General features: G+C 42.4%; 1 protein-coding gene across 1 annotated transcript in view; it reads right to left on the bottom strand.

Moving 5' to 3' along the window:
- The window catches only part of RHOBTB3 (Rho related BTB domain containing 3), a 30,942-nt gene extending 15,551 nt beyond the window's left edge, over nucleotides 1–15,391 (bottom strand). The window contains exons 1-6 of the mRNA XM_040580700.1: nucleotides 15,235–15,391; nucleotides 14,797–15,013; nucleotides 5,820–6,012; nucleotides 3,305–3,456; nucleotides 1,313–1,424; nucleotides 143–511 (exon numbers count right to left, since the gene is read on the bottom strand). Coding sequence (XP_040436634.1) covers nucleotides 143–511; nucleotides 1,313–1,424; nucleotides 3,305–3,456; nucleotides 5,820–6,012; nucleotides 14,797–15,013; nucleotides 15,235–15,236 — 1,045 coding nt within the window. The 5' untranslated portion in view covers nucleotides 15,237–15,391. The remainder of the gene's footprint in view (nucleotides 1–142; nucleotides 512–1,312; nucleotides 1,425–3,304; nucleotides 3,457–5,819; nucleotides 6,013–14,796; nucleotides 15,014–15,234) is intronic.
- Between the last annotated feature and the right edge of the window lie 8,562 nt (nucleotides 15,392–23,953).

Here is a 23,953-nt window from a genome sequence, read left to right as displayed (position 1 = left end):
CAAGGGGTAAAATACACATAGGGACATGGCAGAATGTCATCTCCCAACAGCAAAGGCACAGTCCTTAGGGTGGTGCATGTACTCCTTCATGAGACATCAGCAGCACGAGAAATGAGTAGCCAGACCCATTCCCGGCGGGTACCTGAATAAATGAAGTGGAGGACGTCTGGGAGACACGAGCAGAAGACAGGGTCCTTCACCACCACCCTGACGGGTGGGACGCAGGGTGGGACACCATGGGGGGCTGGGGGGGGGGCAGCCCCCGCCTCCACCGCGAAGAGGCTCTGTGCCATTCGCACGATGGAGGCGTCGCAGATGTCAGCGGGGGTTTTCACCTCGAAAAGCAGCATGAAGAGGTGGCTGACGGAGCAGAGGATGATCTTGTGAGCCTCCACCACCGTGCTGAGGTCCTCAGGGTAAAACGCCACGTCCGCGCACTGGCAGCAGCACAGCAGGTTGTGCAGGTCTGCGTCGTAGTGCGAGGCTTCGCCCTTTAAGATTGGCATTTTTTCTGCAAAAGACAGTGAGTAAATAACTGTAAAGTTGAAGCGAGTGTTAACCACTGGACAACTCTATCCCCAGAAGGACAATTTTTGAAAGGACTTGAAAGAAAATTTCTTGTATGCCATTTGAATATGTTAAGCAAGATATGCTAAAAATGGAAATACTTAGTACTGTGAAATAAGAAATATAAGAAATGCTTAGTTGAGTAAAGAGCGTCTACCCTTCTAGGGTAGACCTCATTAGGCATTATGTTTGAAAGAAACCTTGTCTGTGATTCCCAAACCTGAGGGATCTGGGTGAATTTCTAAAACACGTGAGAAGAGACAGCTACATATTGAGAGGCAGTTACTTGTCAATAATTATTTCTCTGACTGAATGCATCAGATGCTCAGAAATCATGTGCAGGGGCATACATTTCTCCCATGTATGTCACTGCAAACAAAAATATTGCTTGATGATATTGTAGAATAATAAAGCATAATGTAATTACTTTCTTTTATAATTTGTAAAGATTTTCCGTAAAGCTTTTATTAATTCACATTTGCATTATTTTATCAAGTGCATCAGAAACCCACTCCTACTATTTTTGCCTAAAATAAATTAGAAGTCCATTGCAATGTTACATATTACTATACATTTCTCCCCAAATTAATTAAACCATCATTAAAAGGCAATGCAACTAAAGCAACACAACCAGAATAGCTGATGATAGCTAGCACAGCTCACAGTAATGATCACAAAATGTTAATTGTGCAAACAACATGACACACATAATGAACGATACTAGAAACCGGACATCAGCAAGCACCTGGCTGTTCAAGCTGAGGTGGTTGAACTCGCTGGCACTTCTGCGCCTTTTTCCTTTTCTTCATTTTTGCAGACGACTTCTGATTCAAACTTTGGATCATAAAATATTCCAGCTAAAATAGGAAATGCATTTTTTAAAAATCCTAGTTATTTAAGAACAACCTAGACATCAGACGAAGGAGAATGGATGGGTACTGCAAATAGGACCGAAGCTACTGCCACTGTGAACAAGAGAGACCCAGCGCTCCTTTACCAGGAGAAGGTACCACATTTCGGTGGAATTAACACAATTTAAAAGACTATTTATTCAAAAGATGGTAATTAATTCTCCATCTATTTAATCTTCCAAGAAATGACATTCAATCTACAATTTCCATAGATGCTAATTACAAATTACAGAGTAGAATAAGGCTTAATGGATAATGATCAGGTGCAGGTGATGGAAATAACAAAGCCTTATACCAGCTGTTCAGCTTGCAGCTAACCGCCACCATCATGCAGTGCTGCCTTGTCCCCTGAAAAAGCCACATTGCCATGTGACCTTTGTGGGCAAGGTTTGCTTCACCGGGACAGACTACAAGGATCATCACTGCAACAAAAAAAGTCTCTGAGGGGAAATGACCTCTTTTACAGGAACAAAGAGGCATAAAGGATGGTTCAGTTTCAGTTCATGCGTGTCTTTAAACGCTTTTATCACCCGAGTTAATGTAGCACGTATAGTGCTTGCTAAAAACTAGAAAAACACTCTGGCTAGACCACGTGTTGAGTTGGTTCCTTGCTTTTCATTGGGAATGAAAGGATCTGATAAAAACAGGCTAACTGTTGTGCCAGAAATTCCAAGTTACTACCAATTCCCATGGAAAATGCACCATATGGATACACCACTATACTGTCTGGTCTTTACTGCTGTAAAGACCGTGTGAAACTATTGTGCCAAAAGAACTGCATTTTTTTGTTCAAACCCAAATGCCACTGGGAAAGTAACCATAAGTTTCAAAAAAAAAAAAAAAATAGTCTGAGCTTAAAATACCTTATAAAACTGAAAATTAAATAACCCTGTGAAACAATTTTGTGGGGAAGACAAATAAATCTGGAAGACTGTATGGAGAAACTGCTCAGTGTACTTCCTTCTCTTCAGAGGAGTGGGAAAAGAGCAAGCTCATTAGCAGCGGGATATTTTAACAAGACTCTTAGCTTCTGCCTTGTTCAGCTTCACTGCTGCTGACCCCAGGCTCAGCTCACGATTGCACACTGTGTCATGACTGTGTACTGAACAACCACATAACTATGCTAAAAAAATAAGGCAATTCAACTGTCTCACTTTACAAGTAGAGCAGTTGTGAGTGTTTGAGCAATTAGGATTTAAAATACCACCATATTATGGAATAATTCAGGTTGGAAGGGGCACGTGTAGGTCACCCACTCAGGGCACCTCCTCAAAACAGGACTTGCCTTCAAAGTGGGATGGGGCTGCCGAATGCCTTGTCCAACTGGGTTTTGATTACCCTACCCTAGCAAGATAGGACAGGAACAGGAGGGGCAAAATTATTGCAGTGTGTAGTATGGCTTTCCTACACTGGTTAAAACCAGAGCAACCTTGGTACTGCCAATTCAGCTAGCATCATGGAATCATGGAATCACAGACTGGTTTGGGTTGGAAGGGGCCTCAAAGACCATCCAGTTCCTCCCTACCCCGCCATGGGCAGAGCCCCCTCCCCCCAGCGCAGGCTGCTCCCAGCCCCGTCCAGCCTGGCCTTGAGCCCTGCCAGGGATGGGGCACCCACAGCTGCTCTGGGCAGCCTGGGCCAGCGCCTCGCCGCCCTCATTGGAAATAATTTTTTCCTTGTATCTAACCTAAGTTTCGCATCGGTGGGATTTTGCCCTCAGTGGGAGGGTTCGTGATGTACCTCCACTCACTCTCCAAAGCCCTGACATCGGTTGTGCACCTCCCGTGCGTGCCCCCCTGCTTTCAGCCCAGTGGTTTCTCACTCACCACTCCTCCAAAGTACTTCTGTATGTAGAAGTCATTAAGGGTGTGCAGCTCGAGGTAAGTGGCTCCCAGTTCCTTGGCAAGCTGAACTCCCTCGGAGGTGGTGACACAGCTCCTCCTGTCCAATGTGCACAGGGGGCAGGTGCAAGGTACTCCTGGGATAAAAAGTGATGCAAAAAAGGCCATTTCCGTCAAATAATCCAGAAAGATTAGCTTCTGAAATAATTCTAAACATGCATTATTTAGAAAAGTACTAAGAGGGAAATGGAAACATAGCAATTTTCTATTAAGATATCTCTATAATTACTGCAAAAAACCTCCCAACTTCTTAGTAATGAATTCAAAATATTAGCTACTATACAAAGCTCAGCATATACAACATCAGCGTCATTTTACATTTGGTATTCCTAAGGTGGGAAAGTCAAGCAGGACTTCCAGAAGCCAGGTTTGGCTTGGGGCCTCGGTATCCTTGTATGCACAGGCGTTGTGCTAGCCTGCAGGTGTTACCATTCGTTAATGTCACCCTAAAAGATTTAATTCTTGTGGCCTATCCATGCAGGAAGCATGCACGGTAACTAACACAAGGGAAAAAACTCCACTGTAGTCCCGGCTGTTGTGAGCATGTACATGCCTCAGAATTATGATTCAATTACACATATTTTACATGATTTTTTTTCAGCCAAAATAGGTATTTTTATGACTATGCCGGTTAACTGACAAAAATCTCTTAGCCACCCTGGCTCAACTTTGCTTAATGCCAGTAAGAACCTGCCGGCTATGGATGTGCTTTCAAATGTGCCATGCATGCACTACATTAATTTCCTCTGTTCAGACCTATGGATAACATGTAATAACACCCTTTTTTTTATTATTTCTTTTGGCAGCACCGTTTGCTACTACAGAGGATTAAGATATTAGCAATTTCTATGAGCAAACTGCTGTGTTCACAAATACCTCCTAGAAACAAAAGGGTTCTGTGTGTGCACAGCAGTTTGCTCCAGCAGGTCCCAAAGCGAAACCGCAGCTGGAGAGCCAGACTTCTCCCACGGTCCAGGGAGAAAGACAGAAAAAAAAAAAAGGAAAAAAAAAAAAAAAAGGAAAAGAAAAATGTCAGTAGTGGAGTCACTCGGATTGGCGGTATCCTCTGCTTAAATAAAAAAATTAAGAAAAGGCACTGGGAAGACAAACATTACTTTAGCAAGACTGTGCCTTCAGAATGGCACATTTCTTACCCCTGTAAATCATAGCATAAAAACACTTGATCATTATCAGTGAATTACTAAAGGGAAGAAAATAAAGATTTAATTGCTATAGAGTTCTTCAACAGTCCTTTTTAATCACGGAGCAGAAAGATATATAAGCTGGCAAAACTGAACATTACGTCCACAGAAGACACACTTCATATAGCTGAATATTTCTTGGTACATTATAAAATAAATGTCTACATCTGCACCCATCACATCCCTTATTCATAGCAGGAGCAGTACTCAGGAACACTTCCCTTAGCCAAACTCATGAAGTAAAAGATAACTTACAGGCTCAAATTTTGCATTCATTGCTTTACTGAAAAAAAATCAGGCCTCACAACTAAAAAGACCATAGGAAAATCAACAAAAGCACAATGCAAAACATTTGGAAACACAAAGTGAATTTTGTATGTTTGTTATACTGTTATCTGTGGTATTCTTTCTGAACTTTATTTCCCTGATATAAACAGAGAGTAGTTACCAACGTGTACCCAAACCGTGAATGTGTCTCAGCAGTGCTGCCCTGGTCGGCTGCCGGGCACTTCCATCCACTCGGTTCTTACTCAGTTGTGCAACAGTGATTTTCATATCAATTAAACAGCAACAACAACAAGAACTTTAAATATTCAGTGTAACATCGATTTGCATTGTTCTTACAGCAGACTACTGAGCAGCCTAACAGGGCACTGCGTGGGCACATACGCTATACCATATCTATACCATAGCTACTCTTGCCATGACCGGTCAACTTTGTTGATGCAGTAGGATGTGGCACTTTGTGGTACCCGAAGAGCTGGTATGTATGTTCATCCAAAGACATCCCAGAGAATTTCAAGGCTTTTCCACCCACCCTCCAGTGGCTGCAAGCTGACCGGCTCAGTTTTAGTCTCATACACTAGAGGTATGTCACACCTGAGACATGACCAGAGAGAACTCATAACCACAGGGTTCGTTTCATACACTCAGATGTACGCTGCTTAATCCAAAGCACTACATCTAATCCCCATGTGTGATGGCTCCACAAGAAGACTCATTGCAGAGGTCAAAGCAGGATAGGATGCCTTTCATCACGAGCGTTAGTTAATTAAGCATAATATTCTTGCCAATACACCAGTCTACAGAACCATAATACATGCACATATTACTGTCATCCTGACAGACTAATTGTTTCTGTTAGCAACTTGGAAAAACAATGAGCTTCTGCTGAAATTACAGCATATCTAACTCCCAAGTGAGATTATAATTATTACTACAGGCGACTGGATACATACCGTTTTTTCTTGCACCAATAGCAGAAATTATTACTGGAACTGAGCAGTGGTTCAATGCTTTTTTTATCATTGGGACATAACTGTCCTTTAGTTCTTGAAATGAAGTCTTGTCATTGACAGAGTATTTAATCACAATAATATCAGCTCCTCCAATGAGGCTGCGTGAGGTGTACCAGTCACTGTCAAATATATCCTAAACAGAAAAAACACTGATCAAAAATTTCCCGTCTATAAAGGAAAAGGTGAACTGTTCAATACTCTTAAAGCAAAACCGTACAGTTGAGCAATAAAGAGCAAAATTCATGCTTTGTAATTGCCTTCTTTGGAGAACAAGACATTCGTTATAATAAATATATTTATTTTATGAATTCAGAAATTCTTCAGGAAGAAGAAAAAGCAGGGTTCACCTAGGAATATACTTTTTAGGAAGAAACATTACTGATTTAATTACTTCCAGGTGTTTTCATTAAGAAAAAAAGCAGCTGCAGCAGTAGAGGTTTGCAGCAATTCATACAAAACCTTTATTTATCACAACATTTTGGGGGAAGGGTTACACAGAACTATGTTATGTGCCTATGAACCTTTAAACACAAGTTTCATCACTTGAGTACAATTTTTATCTGCTTCTCAAGAGCTTCCATGTAGCTTTCGCAAGTGTTAATGTCTTTAGGCTAAGGACTTTCATCACATACCTAAACTTAACTTTTCCAACTTCACACTCTTTTTGTCACTGTTCTGTGCCATAAGTGTAAAACTTCCACTGTAAAATTATTTGGTATCCTGTTAATTTACAACTCTGCTGTATCTACATGTAATATACAGTTATTATTTCAGAATATAATGTATATTGTGTATATAATGTATATAATTTCACAATTTCTGCTTTACCTAAAGGTAGCTCACAAATACCAATGAAAGCTATGGCTTTGTACATGTGCTTAACTGAAAACTCCCGACAGAAATCTGGAACTGGTCCAAAGAACTGGAAATCAACTCAAAAAAACTAAATAGTATGACCTCTTGGAACAGAGACACCTTTTTACCAGGGCCTGTAGTGATGGGACAAGGGGCAACAGTTCTAAACTAAAAGAGGGCAGATTTTGGTTGGACTTAAGGAAGCATTTTTTATGATGAGGGCAGCGAGGCACTGGCCCAGGCTGCCCAGAGCAGCTGTGGGTGCCCCATCCCTGGCAGGGCTCAAGGCCAGGCTGGACGGGGCTGGGAGCAGCCTGCGCTGGTGAGGGGTGTCCCTGCCTGTGGGTGGTCTTTGAGGTCCCTTCCAGCCCAAAACATCCTGTCATTCTAGATTCCATAGCAGTCCTGTACAGCACAAGGTAAAGCTAGAAGAACTTGGGATCTTGAGAAAAAAAAAAAGGAAATTAGCAATGATGAAATAAAGATGTAGAAAAGAGGAGTAAATGAACACAGAAGTGATAAAAGGGCAGAACTCAAAGTCTGGGTTGGGGAGGACCAATGTGATTTTTGAAGAACAGATCACAAAAATAAAAGCATTACAGATGGCAGCCAGAGTAATATATAAAAGATTATTAGTATCAACAAGTGAACTGGACTGCACTGTCGATGTAATTATTTTTGACCACTTCAAAATAGTCATTATTTGAAATCTGGGGTGAGGTACCTGCAATGCTCTTCAGTACAGGAGGTAGCATGAACTTGACAGAAGTGCATCAGTCCACAAATATTTGCCTGGACTCTCAGTGCACAACACACCCAATTTAGGTCTTGTCTTTACAAAGAAATAAGTCAGAAAATAATCTAAAGAGCATAACAGGCATTCCCATTAATTCCTTTAATAGCTCTTCTTGTTCTAGAATAAGAAAACCAGAGACAATTAAGAAATTATCAAGAATAGCTATTCTTTAATTCACCATGTTGACAAAGAGTTTTAAAAGCACTGCTCTTGGTATGTTTTTTCAGTCAACTCTGTTAGAGGCTGTTATAACCCCAGGCTAAGGAAAATCTCCACCAGCATTTAACAGAATCATCTAGGCTGTGTTAAGAATATCAAGTTAACACATAAACACATGTTTAGCACCTCTAGCAGTAAGACTACCAGCTACAGTGCTTTGAGACATCCAGCCAGCTGGGCATTTGCAGAGCCTGATCACACAGGCAGGCAAAACCCGAGAATTTTCAAGGGACAGCTTTACTGTTTTAGCTGATGAAGATCTCAACAGAGAATTTTTAGTAGGCTTGTATATATTTAACATGACAAAGCTTTAAGGGAAAAATATAATACAACCCAAAAAATAATATAGAATATTTAGCTGTTCTATGCTGCTGGCAGCCAGAATGCATGCCTGTTCCCTTGGAGTCTCCTTCTATCTGCCTGTCTTCAAGCTCAGCCCAGGTTTGCACAGGCACATCTCCATGAGCTGGGTGACAAACAGCAGTATCACCAGCAAGGTTAGAGCACAGGTGCAGAAATACACAAGAAATCTGCCACAGCTTGAAGTGTTAAGGATAAATAACATTTATGGAAACTTCTTATGGAATGTAACATATTTTTTACAGGTAGTGATGTGTTTGTTTATGGAGCTAAGTCTCCAGTACATTATGACACCATTTCACGTTATTTCTGTTTTGACATTTCTAAGTTTTTGGTCAGTATGAACACAGCCATGCCCAAGGACCAGCTCTGACTCTCATGCTTAGTTTCAGCATAAACCTAGTCCTGACTTACAGCAGATGACAGGTCTTCTACATATCAATGTCCTGACACCAGGCCCACCAGCCGCAGAGGACAGGACACCAGGTATCTGACACACACTCAGACACGCACTCTCCTCTGGCCCCAGCTGTCATCTTGGCTCTCCAAGGAGAGCATCATCCAGTAGAATGCCAGCTGGAAGACCTTCCATGCACTAACCTCAAGCAGTGGCAGCTCTAGTGCTCTTCTTGCTGCTGGGACTCCCAACAGAGTATGCTGAAGCAGGCTTGTGTTTGTCTGCATGCGCCTGCTTATGCATTTAACAAAACAGTGGCTTAAGAGGTCAATATCATATAGCAAAAAAACCCTGTAGGTGGTTTCTTTTTTTTCCCCAGTGAAAACAATACTAATAAAAAAATCAATTATATTTTGGAAAACAAAACACCAACGAAAAGAAAATGTGGCCATCACCTCGCAGGATTCCCCTACTCTTCTTGTACTTAGCACAACTTGCTGTTATTTCCGTCGCAGCAGGTGTGAGGAACACTGGCAAAATCCTTACTGAGAACAGATGCAGAGGTGTGCGAACACACCTCTTTAACTATCAGGGGAAAGAAACACTATGGAAATGTGGTGCAGGCTGTCACAGCTTCCCAGGTTGCATGTGGCTGCACGTTGCAGCAGGTCTGGGGAGGTCTGTGCCTTCTGCCACTGCCCCGTGTCACCGCCGCGTGTCTCTATTAATCCTATCAGGAAGGATTTTTACTAAAGTTAATGACGTTCTGGCGGGGATGGACCCTACTTTCACAGGGTAAGGGCCAGCCCTGGGTACATCAAAAGTGGAAAATGCAGAATATGCCAACCCAGCATCTCACAGCGGCCAGCTCTGTTACTGTCGTGCCGGTTCCCTATGCCCTCACATATTTAACAAGCCTGAAAGCCCATTCCGGAAGATGGATGTTATGTTTAAAAACACAGAGGAGAAAAGTGTGTTTCCAGAGGTCTTGTTACAGTTACTTTCCATTCGCGTCAAGCGTAGCACAGAGTGCCGGGATTGGTGCCCTCTGCTGGGAAAATCCTCCAAAAAGACTCTGACAACAAAGGGTTACCGGCCCACGGCATGGCTGGGACAGCGCTGGGAGCCTCCTTGGTCATCACTTTTACGAAAGCTTTCATGCAAAAACGACAGCGGGAATTTCTTCAGATGATGAATAACAGTTCAGATTCAGGAATAAACCTAATTCCAGACTCCATCTATGAAACCGATGCAGCAGCTACTCCTCTCGCCATGCTTCCTGCTGCTGGCACAGTCCATTTCCCAAGACAGCCGTTGACAACAGGAAAAAGTAACTGCACAGCTAAGGTTATTATACTACGACCTTATTAATTATAATTATACTTCTGTTGCTATCCCTCTCAGGACTCATTAGAAAAAAAGCTTCATTCTTTCCTTGCTTGTCTCCATTATGTAAGTCTGATAATATATTCTTGCCATGACTAAATCATACTTCTCAAGCGTTAACATTGAGAAAAAAGCCTTCAGCGGCAATGAAGACGCGATTTTCCTACAAAATCACATGACCCCTCACAAGGACAATACTTGCTTTGTTAAAAATAATTTATGAATGCCTTTATGGAACGGCAGTGAAATCCCTTGCACAAGTGCCCTTGCAATGCCCACACTCTCTCTAAAAGCTGCCCATAAATGTCCCCATGCCCACCTAGCCCAGCCCTTGATCTGGGGCAGCAGCGACAGTAAACATGCTTTGGGGGGATGAGGGAGCCTGGCCACCCCTGAGGACTGCTCCCCTGGGATTTCCCCAGGATCCAAGAGAGCTGCATTGGGAATATTGGAAAGTTCATCTCCCATTTACAGGACCCATTTACAGACCCGTTCTCCATCAGCAGATCCTTCTTTGCAGTGATGCTTTCCAGACCACGTACCAGACCCTTTCCTGTTTTTTCAGGGTTTCTCTGCAATTTCTGCAGGTCCACTGCAGACAAATTTTCTGGGTGTACTCTTCAAAACTTACTAGTCCCCTGAACTTAGCATAGTAACCTGCAGCTCAGAAGGAAGTATTTTCCTCAGAAAGTAAGCGAATGCAGACCACAACCCTGGAATGCCACTTCTGTTTTTCACTCCAGGCTTTCCAAAAAAGCTTTAACTGCTTGCACTGATGCCTCAACACCCCAAAAAAAAAAAAAAAAAAAAAAAAAAAAAAAAAAAAATTAAAAATTCTAGCATTGTCCTGTGTTGTCCTCTCATAGAGTAATTTAGTAATTAAAAAGCAAAAATAAAGATCATAGCAGAGAAAATAATTTACCAGGCTACAATCATCTGTAGTAAACTGCCATCTTCAGACAGCCAAGCTTAGAAATGAGTAAAGAAGGAAAAGCTGCCAGCTGTGGTTTTATACTGAAGCAGTAATTTGATTTGATTTCTAAAAATAATAAATAAAAGTAAAAAATGGATCAGATCCCTTTACCTTCAGACATGTTAAGGGAAGGCGAGCCTAGCTAGGACAAGGAGCACAAGGACACTGATGTCAGTGCACCTCTAGATAAAATGGGCAGTTTTTATAAACTAGAGGACAGCACAAAACTTCTGGAGGGATGGTTCCCTGGGGGAAAAAAATACAAAAACCCAAACCAAACAAAGAAAAACCCACCCAAAACACACACGAGCACACAAAACCCAACCCAAACAAACAAAAAAATACACACACACGCACACGCACAAACCCCCCAACCAAATAACAACAGGAAAAAAAAAAAAAAAAACACCAAACCAGGTGGCTCACAGAGCAAAAAAATTAAAAAAGGACAGCAAGACCCCCAGCTCAGGACCAAAACACTCTCACATCCTTATCGTACTGCTCCAAGGGAGGAAAGAACACAAGAGGTAATGCAGCTAGGGGACACTCAAAGTGAAGTTTTCATTCTGCCATTTATTTTCCAGCATTATAATCAAATTAATCAAAATATGCATTATAGCTCCCATGCTATGCTTCATTCTGAAGCTGAGGATGACTCACTTGCCATCAGGTACTACAAATTTTGCCTGCACTTTTTCTGCAGTTTTTACTTGTACATATGCAAAAGCATAACAAAATTCAGTGTAAAGTAGCTGAAGCTGAAAACTATACAGAAGCCGATAAAATGACAACTTAGTCCCAAAGACTGTCAAAATTGATATAGAGTGCTAAATAAAGCAACCTTTTCCAAACTGAATCTTAAAATTCATCTTGCAAATTTCTTCTGGTAAGTTACCAGCTCCCATACTGAGGTTTACCCTGAAAAAAATTAGAAAAAAATGGGACATGCTAGTTCAACATGCTTTATGAGCGCACAACTCGAGCATGCATCATCAACTGATCACCTATTAAAATCACAGTATTCAGTACGGATGTTAGCACACAGGTATGTTTTCCCCAGTTCTTTATATCTCCTCTCATCCTAGGTCTCAATTTTTTGTCAAAACATTTTCCAGCCACATGAATCACAAGGATGTTGGTCCACTTTGGTATCTGTCCCCTGCACATGGGAGATACCAGCATGCAGCTTTGCAAAAGCAGCACAGGACACAGTGAGCCATAGTGATATCCCCAGTGATTGACACATGGAGATCAACATGGTTTTGGAAACAGTGACGTTTTGACCCCAGATTTTGAAAAGAATGGTCCACCACTATCTCTACAACCCCATGTCATCTGCATGAATGATAACACCCCTCCCAAAGCTGGCACTTCCACCCTGCATCCTGCAACTGCCACGGGAAAGAGAGCTTCTCACAACACAGTGCCGCTGTTCTACGTGTTGGCAAACATGAATTTATCCTTGCAATTTTTTAAGCCATACAACATCAAAGAGTATAGTACCTGCACTGGAGATTAAAAGATTTACAGAGCTGCTGCGTGAAAACAGCAGTCCCAATGCAGGTTGGAAACACCATTCCCCCATGTCTGTCTGTAACATCTGATGGGCATTGCCTTGGGTGATCGTGACCAAGAAGCTTTCCTACCTAGCTCTGCAGTCTGGCCTTTGGTCACCTTCAGCTTATAAAACAGAACTCCCTCACAGCAGCACAGTGCCCACCAGGCCAATGCCACCATGGTAGTGTTCACCACATGGTCCAGACCTTTCATGTTTCTCCAACCCACCAGTGCATGAGCACTTTGGCAGCTGCTGTAAAACCTTGCTGTAGCCCTTTCAAAGACAGATGCAATACACAGTAAGGTGCCTTGTATCATAATATCATCAGGAAGGGTGCCATCACCGTGAAGAGTTCAACCAAAGACACTTGAGCTGTTGACCCTTCCTGCAGAACTCAAAAAGTTGAGCAGCATCCTATGCTAACAGACAGGTGCAGCAGCACACCAGCAAACTCACCCTGTGCCACAATCTACCTCACAAAAGGATCCCTGCCGTGTTCTGCTTGGCAGAACCTGTATCCACGTTGCTTTTCCAGGCAGACAGCTGCAGAAGGCAAAAAGCACTTGGGCACCCTTGAGTTTGGAGACTCACAGCTATCAGCATACTCAGTTGCCAAGTTTATGTCTAGGACTGGCTTGCCTTAATCATACAGATTTAATCTAGATGAGATACAAATCACAGGTAAAATGCAGATCTGCCTTTATATTATGCTCAGATGACAGAGGTGGAAATAACACAAGGCCCACCATACCACCCTCTCTATGTTTCAGTTACGTGCAACAAGAACCCTTTTCCATGGAGAATATGACCTGCAGTGTCAGTCAATGTTTTGAATTGTCCTGTACCATTTCCCCAGGCTACCACAGGAATAGTCCTGAAAGGATCACTGTGATGCAGTAAACTTCAAGCATCCAGACTATGGGAAAACTCCTGTTCTGCCTCACCCTAACAAGGAAGTAGCTTCACTCAGAACAAATAACCCCTTGCAGAGTCCAAAGAGTACTAAGTGAAAAACGCCAATTGTTCCTCATCATTCCCAGCAATAAATCTCCTGCCTCCTTTAGCTGAGAAAGGAAGAAACAAGAGGCCTCCGAAATGTAATGTCCCAGACAATAGCAAGCCAGTTTTTCAAGGGCAAACATTATAAGGTCTCCAGAGCTGAAGAACCTTGTTTTGTAGAAAAGCAAATGCAAATAAAACAACCTAAAACCACATGAACTGCACCTCCCATCCAGGTCCTTTCTTCACCCTTCCCCAGCTATCCTTGCTTGCCTTCCCACCTGCCCTACCAACCTCCAGTTCTCTGAAATACCCTTTGAAGTCCTACAGCCTTAATTTATATTCAGGAGCTTTTAGTCATTGCTGTGCTCCAATGACTCCAGAAAAATGCATGTGCAGGTTACATGCAGCTTCAAAGAGTAAGAACAGGATCCCTCCATCCACCTGGACTGGTGTCTGTAAGTGTCCCTGACAAAAAAAGCATGAGAAATAAGAGAACAGAAGGACACCTAAACTGGAACACTTGGTTTCAAGACTGCAAACTTCTGATCATGTATTTCTGGAACTGTTAGGATTCCTGCAGATCCCCCAAAAAGTTTCCCTTGCAGGACTGCAAAATCAACCTAAGGATAGAATTATGGAGCTGAAACTGATTATTGTTTTAATTTCTAAAAGCTGCTAAGCTTAATTTTTTTTTTAAGGCTACTAAGTAGTCATTAATTATGTTTTAATTTAGATTATTAGCATCACTTCTTACATAATCATTGATCTGCTCGTACTCATAACTAAGTTATCTCACTTACTAACAAAAGTGCTGACAACTTGGAACAGTGCCAAACCCCTTTGTATTTACCTTCAGATAAAGGAAATAATGGTTTGATGTGATTATTCATTACAACAGCACTAGAAATTACTCCATATACTGTATTCTGCAAGGTACAAAATCTTATAATCTGTCATTTTTTCAAAGCTAGAAAACTGACTCCCTTTTCATTTTTACAGAAAAGATACATACAACTTGGTTTACTGTTGATTAATATTTGGAGAGAGTGTTTATGATGCAGTGTCACAGAAAAGGTATTCTTGTTTACGTTTGGGCTATCTTCAGTAAGATTTTCACTAAACAGTTGAAAATACCACCTTCCTACAGAGCAGGTGGGCAGCAGCTTGTTCATAAGAAACTTTCCATAGCACCTTGGAGATTTTGCAGCATTTGCCTGGTTACATTTTGTATGCTTTTAATATTAGCAATAATGAAAATATAAGTAAAACCCCATAATAATGAAAATAATTTTAAATTAGTATATATTTTCATTTTATTAAAGCAGCTTACGCTGTTATGTGTGGTTAAAAAGATTGTGACTGATCTCTTACCCAGACAGGACAGTCGTGTACCACCAGTCTGACATTTCCAAACACGCAGGCTTGGTACTCAGTACAAACTGGGCTCCCGATGTGGCTCGCAGACAAGCTGCTGTCGATCTGGGAAATGAGAGCACTTCTCACCAGATAGCTCCAGATCAGGCTCAGCTGCTGACTGTCCTCAGAAAACCCATCTCTTTCATTCCCAAAGGCTACAATATTAACCGACCTAAAATAAAAATAATGAAGATAAAGCTGTGTTAGCAAAGATGAAGGGCTGGGATAAGTGGCATAAGAGGAAGAAAAAAAACCAACAAAACACAAAGAACACAACAATCCCCTTAAATCAAAACTAACATATTAATCCTTCCAAATACTGTTCCCACCCCAGATTTTAACACCACCCCCCCACCACCACCACCACCCGGTAACCAACAGCAGAACACATACATGATCTCAAATGCAGCAGCAGGATGAGAGCAAAGCAGGAGAGAAACCTGAGCACGCTGCTTGCATGACAACCCCCCTTGGCTGGGCTCTGTGTTTGCTGGTGCCCACTAGCGTCGCCGCGGAGACCCCCGGGGCTCTGGGCACATCCCTTCGCCCGCAGCCGATGGGCTGCGGCCGCGCACCGGGGCGGCGGCGGCGGCGGCGGCAGCAGCCCACGCAGCGGCGGCGGCGGCAGCAGCCCACGCAGCGGCAGCAGCCCACGCAGCGGCAGCAGCCCACGCAGCGGCAGCAGTGGCAGCGGTGGCAGCCGTGGCAGCAGCCCACGCAGCGGCGGCTGCGCTCCTCAGCGGCGGCAGGTGAGGCCGGGCGCGCGGCGGGTGCCGGGCCGGGGGGTCACGGCCATCGCATCCTGACGTCACCCGGCACGAGCGGAGCGCCGCGGGCCGCGCGCGCTGACGTTGCGGCGGGGCCGGGAGCGCAGCCCGGGCAGGGGCGGCGGAGCGGAGCGGAGCGGAGCGGAGCGGCCGGGACACGCTGCCGCCGCCGCCCTGCGGAGCGGGGACCGGCACAGCCCGGCGGCACCCGGGGAAACCTGCCCCCGGGGACCGACGCTGCTGAAGGAGAGCGCGATGTGCAGATCCTCCGCTCAAGTATTCCAGCCCCTTTTTGTTTCTTGGTTGTTTGGGGTTTTTTTAAATTAATCTGTCTTTTCGATATCAGGCTGATAATTTCTTAGATGCCATGTAGATCTTTTAGCATTTGTGCGACATTTAAAACACTGTTTTCAAAAAGGACAATCTCTAATTATAATAAAATAAACACAAATTTCTGGAAACAAATTCATTCTAGAATGTCATGTTCTCTGTCAGATACCACTACACACATTAGGGTAAAAAAAACAGAGTAAAAATATTTTAGGCACACTAAATGATAAATAAACACTCTTTATACGTGAACACATGCTGCTGTTAATCCCACAGGCAGGAACTCATTCAACACAGGTCTTGATACGATTATCAACAGAATAATTAACAGACCTTGGCCTGCAACACCCTATACTCTGAGAAAGGTACTATTCCATGACTTGCAAATGTGGGAGATGACAACTGATGTCACTGCCGAAGTTTTATACAGTATTGTATTTGCTGGCCAGGCCACTTTTACAAATCATAAGCATTAACACTGTTGTATGCTATTGAAGTCAAGTATTATTTATATTTTTATTAGCAGTTCTTACAAGGCCTACTGAAAAAAAAAATAAACCAGAACAAGAAGATATAATTGACCAACATTTTTGTTTCTCCACGTTTTATCACATTTGAGCTTCTTCTGCTTTTCAGTCTAGCTTTACTTATAAAACTAAAAGAAAAATGACAGGTGGAGGTTTTGGTTTTGTTTGCCCACCCCACCCCCCCCCCAAAAAAAAAAAAAAAAGAAAGAAAAAAAAAAAGAAAAAAGCTTGAACCCATGTTTTTTAGCTGAGTTAAAAAACACAGGCAAAGGAAGCCACTTTTTCTTCCTCCAGATGATCCTTCAGCTGTGTTGTATCACCTTCCAGATCCAAGTCCTCAGCAGTGTCCAAACGCTGGGTGTAAGAAGTTCGTTTTGTGAGAGTCAACATACTCAGTGCCTTCACACTATTGCAACCTTGTCTATTAGCATACTTCTTAAAGGGCACTGAATACCCTTGGAATGCTTACATTTGAACTTGCAGTGGTCTAGCTGCTATAAATAAGGAAAACATTGAGAGAAAATCTCTTTATACCACCAGTGAGCACTACTCGTGTGGCTAAATAAATATGCACACACACATACAGACACAAATATGTATATATGCACACAAAAGCATGCACGCACATAGAGAGTTGTAACACCAAGAAAAACTGGGCTGGTGAATAAGGCAGCCCTAGTCAGAAGTGACCCAATTAACCAAACTCCAATTAGCATAGCTTAGCACTGCTGCAGTGCTAGCCCTGGCTAAGGATGTGATGGGCAAGGGTACCAACAGAGATGGAAGGTCACAGAAAACACTGCTTTTACTCTCAGTCCTTCCTTGAACAACCTGGGAAACTAATTAGGACTGTCAGAGCTATCAATTCTGGCAAATTATGCAGATGGTGGATATGGGATCTGTCTTGCTTGATGAACACCACTTAAAGCCTACAGACTACAATATTGTACTGTTTTAGTAACACTTCAGCAGTCAGAAGATTTAAAACAACATTTAAAGAGCAAGCACTAAAACTGGATGAAAATGCTGTCTGTTCTTCTGTGAGAGTAGGTCCGTAACCCCGTTTTTTCCTGCATTGCTGAGGGACTGCGTAATACGTTTCAAACAAAAAAACAGAAAAGGAAATTAGTTCACTTTTGCAGGGTAATAAACATCACAAAAGGAGCAGTTGCTTGGCACCCCTACCTCAGATGCATTCTGTGAGCTGTGTGGGCATTGCAAGGGTAAGCCATAAAAGATGGTTTAACAGAGAGGATGATAGAGGATTGCTTGACTGTTCCCTGTCTGGCAATCTGTAAGTTGAATATCCTATGATCAGCAAACGTTGCAGCCAGCAGGCGTTTGCCTTTGCTGCTAACATACAAAAGCAAAACTGCAGAGAAGGGAGTCTTTGACAGGGTTCAGAAAACAATGGCTTATTTGGTCTTGTGTGTTTTACGCTGGAACGTGATCATTTTTGCTTCAAATTATTCCTGTTGAAGCTTTCCAGCGAGTGTCTCAGACAAAGCAATGAAAACAAATACACGGTTTTGGCTGACAGACGGGTAACGATATTTTCTATGGCAAGGAGGTAACTGCAGCCAAGTCAAGGAGGAGGATTTTTTTCCCTTGTGGAAGCTGTAGGCTTGCTTGCGCTGATCCACATATGGCTAACTGGCCCATACTTTCAGGACAGTGAGGGGATTTAATGCACTTGGATTCAAAGTTGTTGCCAAGCCCACTTGCTAGCTGAGCCCGCATGCTGCACCAAGCTGCTGCTGCTGCTGCTGGTACAAGCAGCTCTAGGTGCACGAGAAATGAGTTCCTCTAGGAGATGTAACATTCCAGTTTGGGGGGTTGGTTTTTTTTTTTTTCCCAAAGGTAGAAGATGACTCCAGATAACAGTAATGTACTTAGCTGAATAAAGGTATTCCCTCCTAATGGTGCTAAAGATACCTTGTGATAAGCTTGACTTTATTGGTGCCTGTCCACACCAGAGAAAGCTGCTGCAAGGTCTGCCAGCTGAGACCTCCTGCATGCACAAAGCACCAGCAAACAAAAGGAGTTTTTCTGTTGTTGTAGCTCATCTGCCACATCCAAACCAACAAAAGCTGCCTGTGTGTGGGAAAGCAAGGAATGAATGGCAGGACAGTGTTAAGGACGGCTAATATTTTTCATTACAACAATGCCAGGAAAATGGTGTAAGGTTGAATGGGCTTGGAAGCACATTTATTCCCCCCTACCCACCCTGAATACACAAGCCAATTCAGAGACGGCACAGGGACTCTTGGCCAGAGGTTGCTGTCCCTCCAGCTGGACAGATCTCACTGTTGACTGCTTTCTAGAGGTTACCGGTGGAGACATCAAGAAAAAACCAGCACAAATCCCAAGGCTTTTGTACCAAGTTGTGAAGCCACCATCCTTGGAGGCATTCAAGGTTTCACTGGAAAAGTCCTTGCACAATCTGAGCTCATTAGACATGCTTGAAGTGGAGGCTGGGTTAGATGACCTCCAGAGGTCCCTTCTGACCTGAATTATTCCCTGACTCCATGAATCCCCTCCCTCCTGGAGAGTGACCACTAAGCCCTGTCCTTCACTTCCTCTTCTTACACCAGCTTTCAGACCAAAAACCAACCTCTCGTCCAATCTTGTGGCAACTTAGTTTATTTACAAAGTGTAATAAGCTTTGCAAAAAGCTTCTCAAAGGCTTTTCGAAAATGCAAGAGGGTTATTATGCCCACACGACCCCTGTTATCGGCATACTTACCACCCTTCCTCCAAATGCCAGTGATGCTGGACTTCATTGGACTCTCTCCAACACCTTTGCAACAGACTGTGTTGATCCACCTGTCCCTTAGTCTCATCCTCTACGGTAGACTGTGTCATCTCACCAGGAACAGCAGCCGGCTCCATTGCTTTGGCATGTCCCAGACCCTGTTAAAGCAGTTTTTCAGCATACTGGCATCCTCTGATGGCACTTCCAATGACACACAGACCCAGACCCTGCTCTGTGGTTTCTTATCTAAGTTTCTGAAAGATGCTCTCATAAATGTTACCTACTCCTGACCACTTATTAATGTCTACTTTAACTATTTTTTCCTAGTATTACTGTATCAGATGAAGTAATGTAGTATCAGCCCCATATTGAACCAAAAGTATGAAGGGGGTGGAAAATGATCTGATGGGAGGAGAACGAGAAAGAAAAATAACACTTTTTAAAATTTAAAACAGATCCAGTTTGTAGCAGAGCAGAGCTGTGAAAGCGACTGCTGAGCTGTGGAAAGCTGCTAACGCTGTGAGGGTGAGCCATGGATTACCAGAAGCCAGCTCGGCTGCTGCAGAAGTCCAGTGCAAGGACTTTGGCTGTGAAGGCAACAAGGTCCTGTATCATGAGGAGGAAACCCATCTGGTGCCTACATGCCCCAGCTTGCTGCAGAGGCGAAGGGCTGAAAACACTGCGTGCTGCAGAAGATACCCCCTTCACAGTGGTGAGGATCCCCAGCTGCAGGTGTGCATCTGCTCCATGGAATTCTGGTGTCACTGTTTAACAGTGCTGCCAATTGCATTAGAAGGCAGGTCAAAGGATCAAAAAAAGGTAGTTTGTATGTTTTTTCTGGTGTTTCAGAAACAAAGGCCCATGCTCTGAGGTGGATATGGACCATCACATCATGCAGAAGGGCACCATCCTCACTCCAGCCCACCCTGGTTCTCCCAGGCTGAGGCCAAGCTGCAGGGAGAGGTGAGCATGGAACAGAGGGGAATGGGCAGGTGATCCCCACCAGAGCGATGGGAAAGGTCTCTTCTGGAACAGCCCGGGCCGTTGTACTGATCAAACTGCTCTGTAGGTCTCTGCTTCCTGGGTGCCCCTTTCCACAGGGTTCTGGGAGAGGCACGCGACCACCTTGGCAGGAGATACTGCTGTTCTTTGGGGGCAGGAAAGGGATGGCATATGCTCAGCATGTTTTGAAAGTTCTGGGATATTTTAATCCACTTTATGATCCCCTGGATAAGCGCTTAAGACTGAGTGACCCAGCACTTGCATTCTACAGGGAGAAATGACTCAAAGTATTTAACGTGCTTCTGCAGGAAGACCTGCCCTTTGCCTGCCCACAGTTTTGTTCAGTAATGTATAAAGTTTCTAGGCTTTCTTACTGAAAACATATCGCGGGAGGGCAGGCAGCATTCATTGCATCAGGTAAATGTTACTGATCTAATAATGTCAGCTAAATCTGATGAATCTAATGATCTAATAATGTCAGCTAGGGTTGATGTGTGCTTCAAGAAGAGAAAAGTGAAGAAGAAAGATTATACCTAGATATACAAATATCTACCATATAGTATATGAATGACAAAAACAGTTTTTCACCTCTTGTAGTTGCAAATTCTCCACAAGTCATAAATAAAGCTTCATCAGGAGTGAGTTTCCTGTTTAAAGTTACCTTCTAACCCTTTTCATACAACTGCACTTCTCCAGAATTAAAAGGCAGAGCAAAACATTGTTAATTAGCTTTCTTTATATATATATGTTAAACATGTTCCAAGCAGTCATTGGAGGGACATTTCATATTTTAAAAAATAATTTTGGTGTCAAAAAATCCAAAGATCCAGTTCAGAGCTAGACTTTAAACCAGCTTTTTCATTTTTATCATGTATTTATTTTCCTGATTTCTGCTTTCTTATTTTCCCTGCTGTTATGATTTCACTGCTATTTAATAGCCCTTCTAGTTCTCAGCCTCCTCTGCCCTCCACACACCTCCAAGTGCACAGGCATGTATCAAGGCAGCAAGAGAGGATGATTTGTGTGTGGTAACGGAATGTGTTTCATGGATTTGAATGTTGTCTGTACTGCTTTCACTATACAGAAACTCAGCTTTAGTCTCAGGCTCTCAGATTCTCCTGCACCTTTGTATTACTTACTCCAGAACGGCAGCCCACTCTCGGGAGGTACTTGGGTGCTCAGGGGCATTTGCTGGGTGATACCTGTGCACGTGATGTGAGAAATGGCATGTGATAAAAGCCATAAATAAAAGCGTCTTTATAAATGGATTATTTTTAAGAACAGAAGCCAGTAGACCACTATATTCCTGCCTCAGATCCTGGGAGTATAATGTATAGTCACAAAAGAGTTCTGATCTTGGCTGTTGTCTCCGAAGGACTGTTAATTGAGGTCTCAGCACCTCAATTTTTACAAAACTAATAGGAATTTAGGATTTTTAATGCTTTTGCACCATCAGTCCACTATGGTCAAAGTTTACTAGTAAGAACTGACAGGCGAATGGTGTGGATATTCTATGGTGTGTGTGTGTATATATATATGTATATATATACATATAAACACACACATACACACATACCAATGGGTGGTATGACTCTAAGCATTGATTCTGCTGGAAATCAGGCTGGAAATTGCTTCCTCTGAAGAGGAAGAAGATGAAAATTCATAGCACTGTGTCATTTTTTATTTCACAGTATTTTCTTGGAATTTTTGTTGTTTTGTGGTTTTGTGGGGGTTTTTGGTTTTTTTTTAATTTGAGGTGCACATCTGCACTAAATATCCCACCTCTGAAAATACTGAGGAGGACTAGGACAAATTTGCTAAGTTTTCACACAACAAGTTTTCAATAAAAAGCTGCTTTTTCTAAACACCAGCTCTCCAAATGAAAACAGAAACCCTGGTATAATCCGTAAATCGGTACCGTACTTTTGTGCTTTACTTACTCTTAAGTTGAGGTAAATAAAAGTAACCACAAATTATTTTGTATTTGGTGTTGGTCTGGAGGCTGCACAGATATGAACTGCCTGGTTAGCACCAGATATTTTCTGGTAAGTAGATTTATTGTCTATTGCTTTATTAATAGTATTGTAGTTGCAAGATAAACATGGACAAAAGGCCAGACCGGTCAGTGTGAAAGATGGTCTGCTGGGAAATGATCAAACTAGGTTACCAGCAAGGGCCTAAATCTGTCATCTTGCAAAAAAAGAACACTTACAGAAAAAAGTAAGAAGAGGAATTTTCCTGTGTTATAAAAATACACGATTCTTGATACTGCAGAAAAACTAAAAGAATTGCCAAACAGTTTGAAGAAGGAGCTGGCAAGCAATTGCAAAGAGAGTTGGTTCAGCTGGATGGAAGGAGCACACATACCAGACCACTCAGTGTGGTCTAGCAAACCTACAGGTCTAGCAAAGGTCTACGAAGGTCTAGCAAACATGCAGCCAGTAAATGGTCTCAACTTCCTTTTTCATTTCTTGTGTTTTCTTTGTCATGGCAGGTGTGCTGCTCTTCCAAGGGTAGAGGATGCATTATAAATTTCCACCTGCTTCTCGTCTATGAACCTCACAGTAAAACATCATGCTTTGTTAATATGAAATAATGCAACTTTGAATTTCATAAATATTTTTTCTTCCTTTCTTAAAGCCAACTTTTTCTCTACTGAATCATGAGAAAGAACAAAATTGGTATTGCTTTCGTAAATCATGTTCAGAGCCTGCTGAGTATGAGATCTCACATCCCAGTTTAAAACTGAAGATAGAAACAGCATATGACAAACAGCGTGAATTTTACTACAGCGAAGGCTCTGGTTCTGCCTTACACCCAATAATTAAGGTGCTCTGACATGTTTACAATGTAAATATAAAGAGTAAATACTACTAAAAGGTAACATTTTGGGCACACATTTGACTTTTCTTCTCTGAAAACATTTTAAAAAATCTGGCTTTTTCTGCAGGAAAAGATTTGGCAGTTTTTGGTTTATTTTGGGGGTTTTCTTCTTCTGTTTGAATCATCGCTTTTCTACAGTGAAGAGGCTTAAGTTTCATCGTGGTTTTCAGTTACTGATTTGGCAGCAACTTCAGCTATAGTCTTGAATGTAGATTCCTATCTCCAGTAATCTTGCCAGCGTTGCCTAACAATGCTTTTTCATCTGACAAAAACAGAAAAGTAGGGGCATGATGTTCGGAAAAGACCGAGCAGGGCAAAATGTTTGGGAGCAAGGTAAAACAAAGTGGAAAACAAGTTACAAAGAACAAAATCAATTGTGTTTTCTCCTTGATAGCAATAGGCGTTTTCTGTAAGCTGCTAGGTTTATTGACTTCCCCATGGATTTCACAAACAGTAGTTTATTCAGCAACATCTCTACAAGACAGTTTATTCTCTTCTCTGGTTCACTTTTGACAAAGATGTATTCTACTGGGACAAAATATTCTGGTTTTACACTTAGTTCCCCCCTCTGAAAGCCAATGCTCAGTAGTGTGTGTGCAATGATTTACGCAGCTTGCACTTTTTGACAAAATTATTTTAAAGTAAGTTCAAAACAAAAAAGTATACAACATCATGACTAAACCAAAAATAACTCATACTTAAAGTACAGGAGTGGAGTTACCTCTTATTTCCTATCCATTACATGAAAACAAGAAAATTGAAAGGAAAAACCATAAATGGAACTCAATTGAAAAGCTTCAGTCTTTAGGAGTATTTTCCATTCTCTACCAGTCAAAACATTTGCACTA

This window comes from Falco naumanni, chromosome Z, assembly GCF_017639655.2.
Source record: "Falco naumanni isolate bFalNau1 chromosome Z, bFalNau1.pat, whole genome shotgun sequence".
Classification (NCBI taxonomy): Eukaryota; Metazoa; Chordata; class Aves; order Falconiformes; family Falconidae; genus Falco; species Falco naumanni.
The sequence above is the reverse complement of the archived record's forward strand: the minus strand, read 5'-3'. Positions and strand labels throughout refer to the sequence as shown.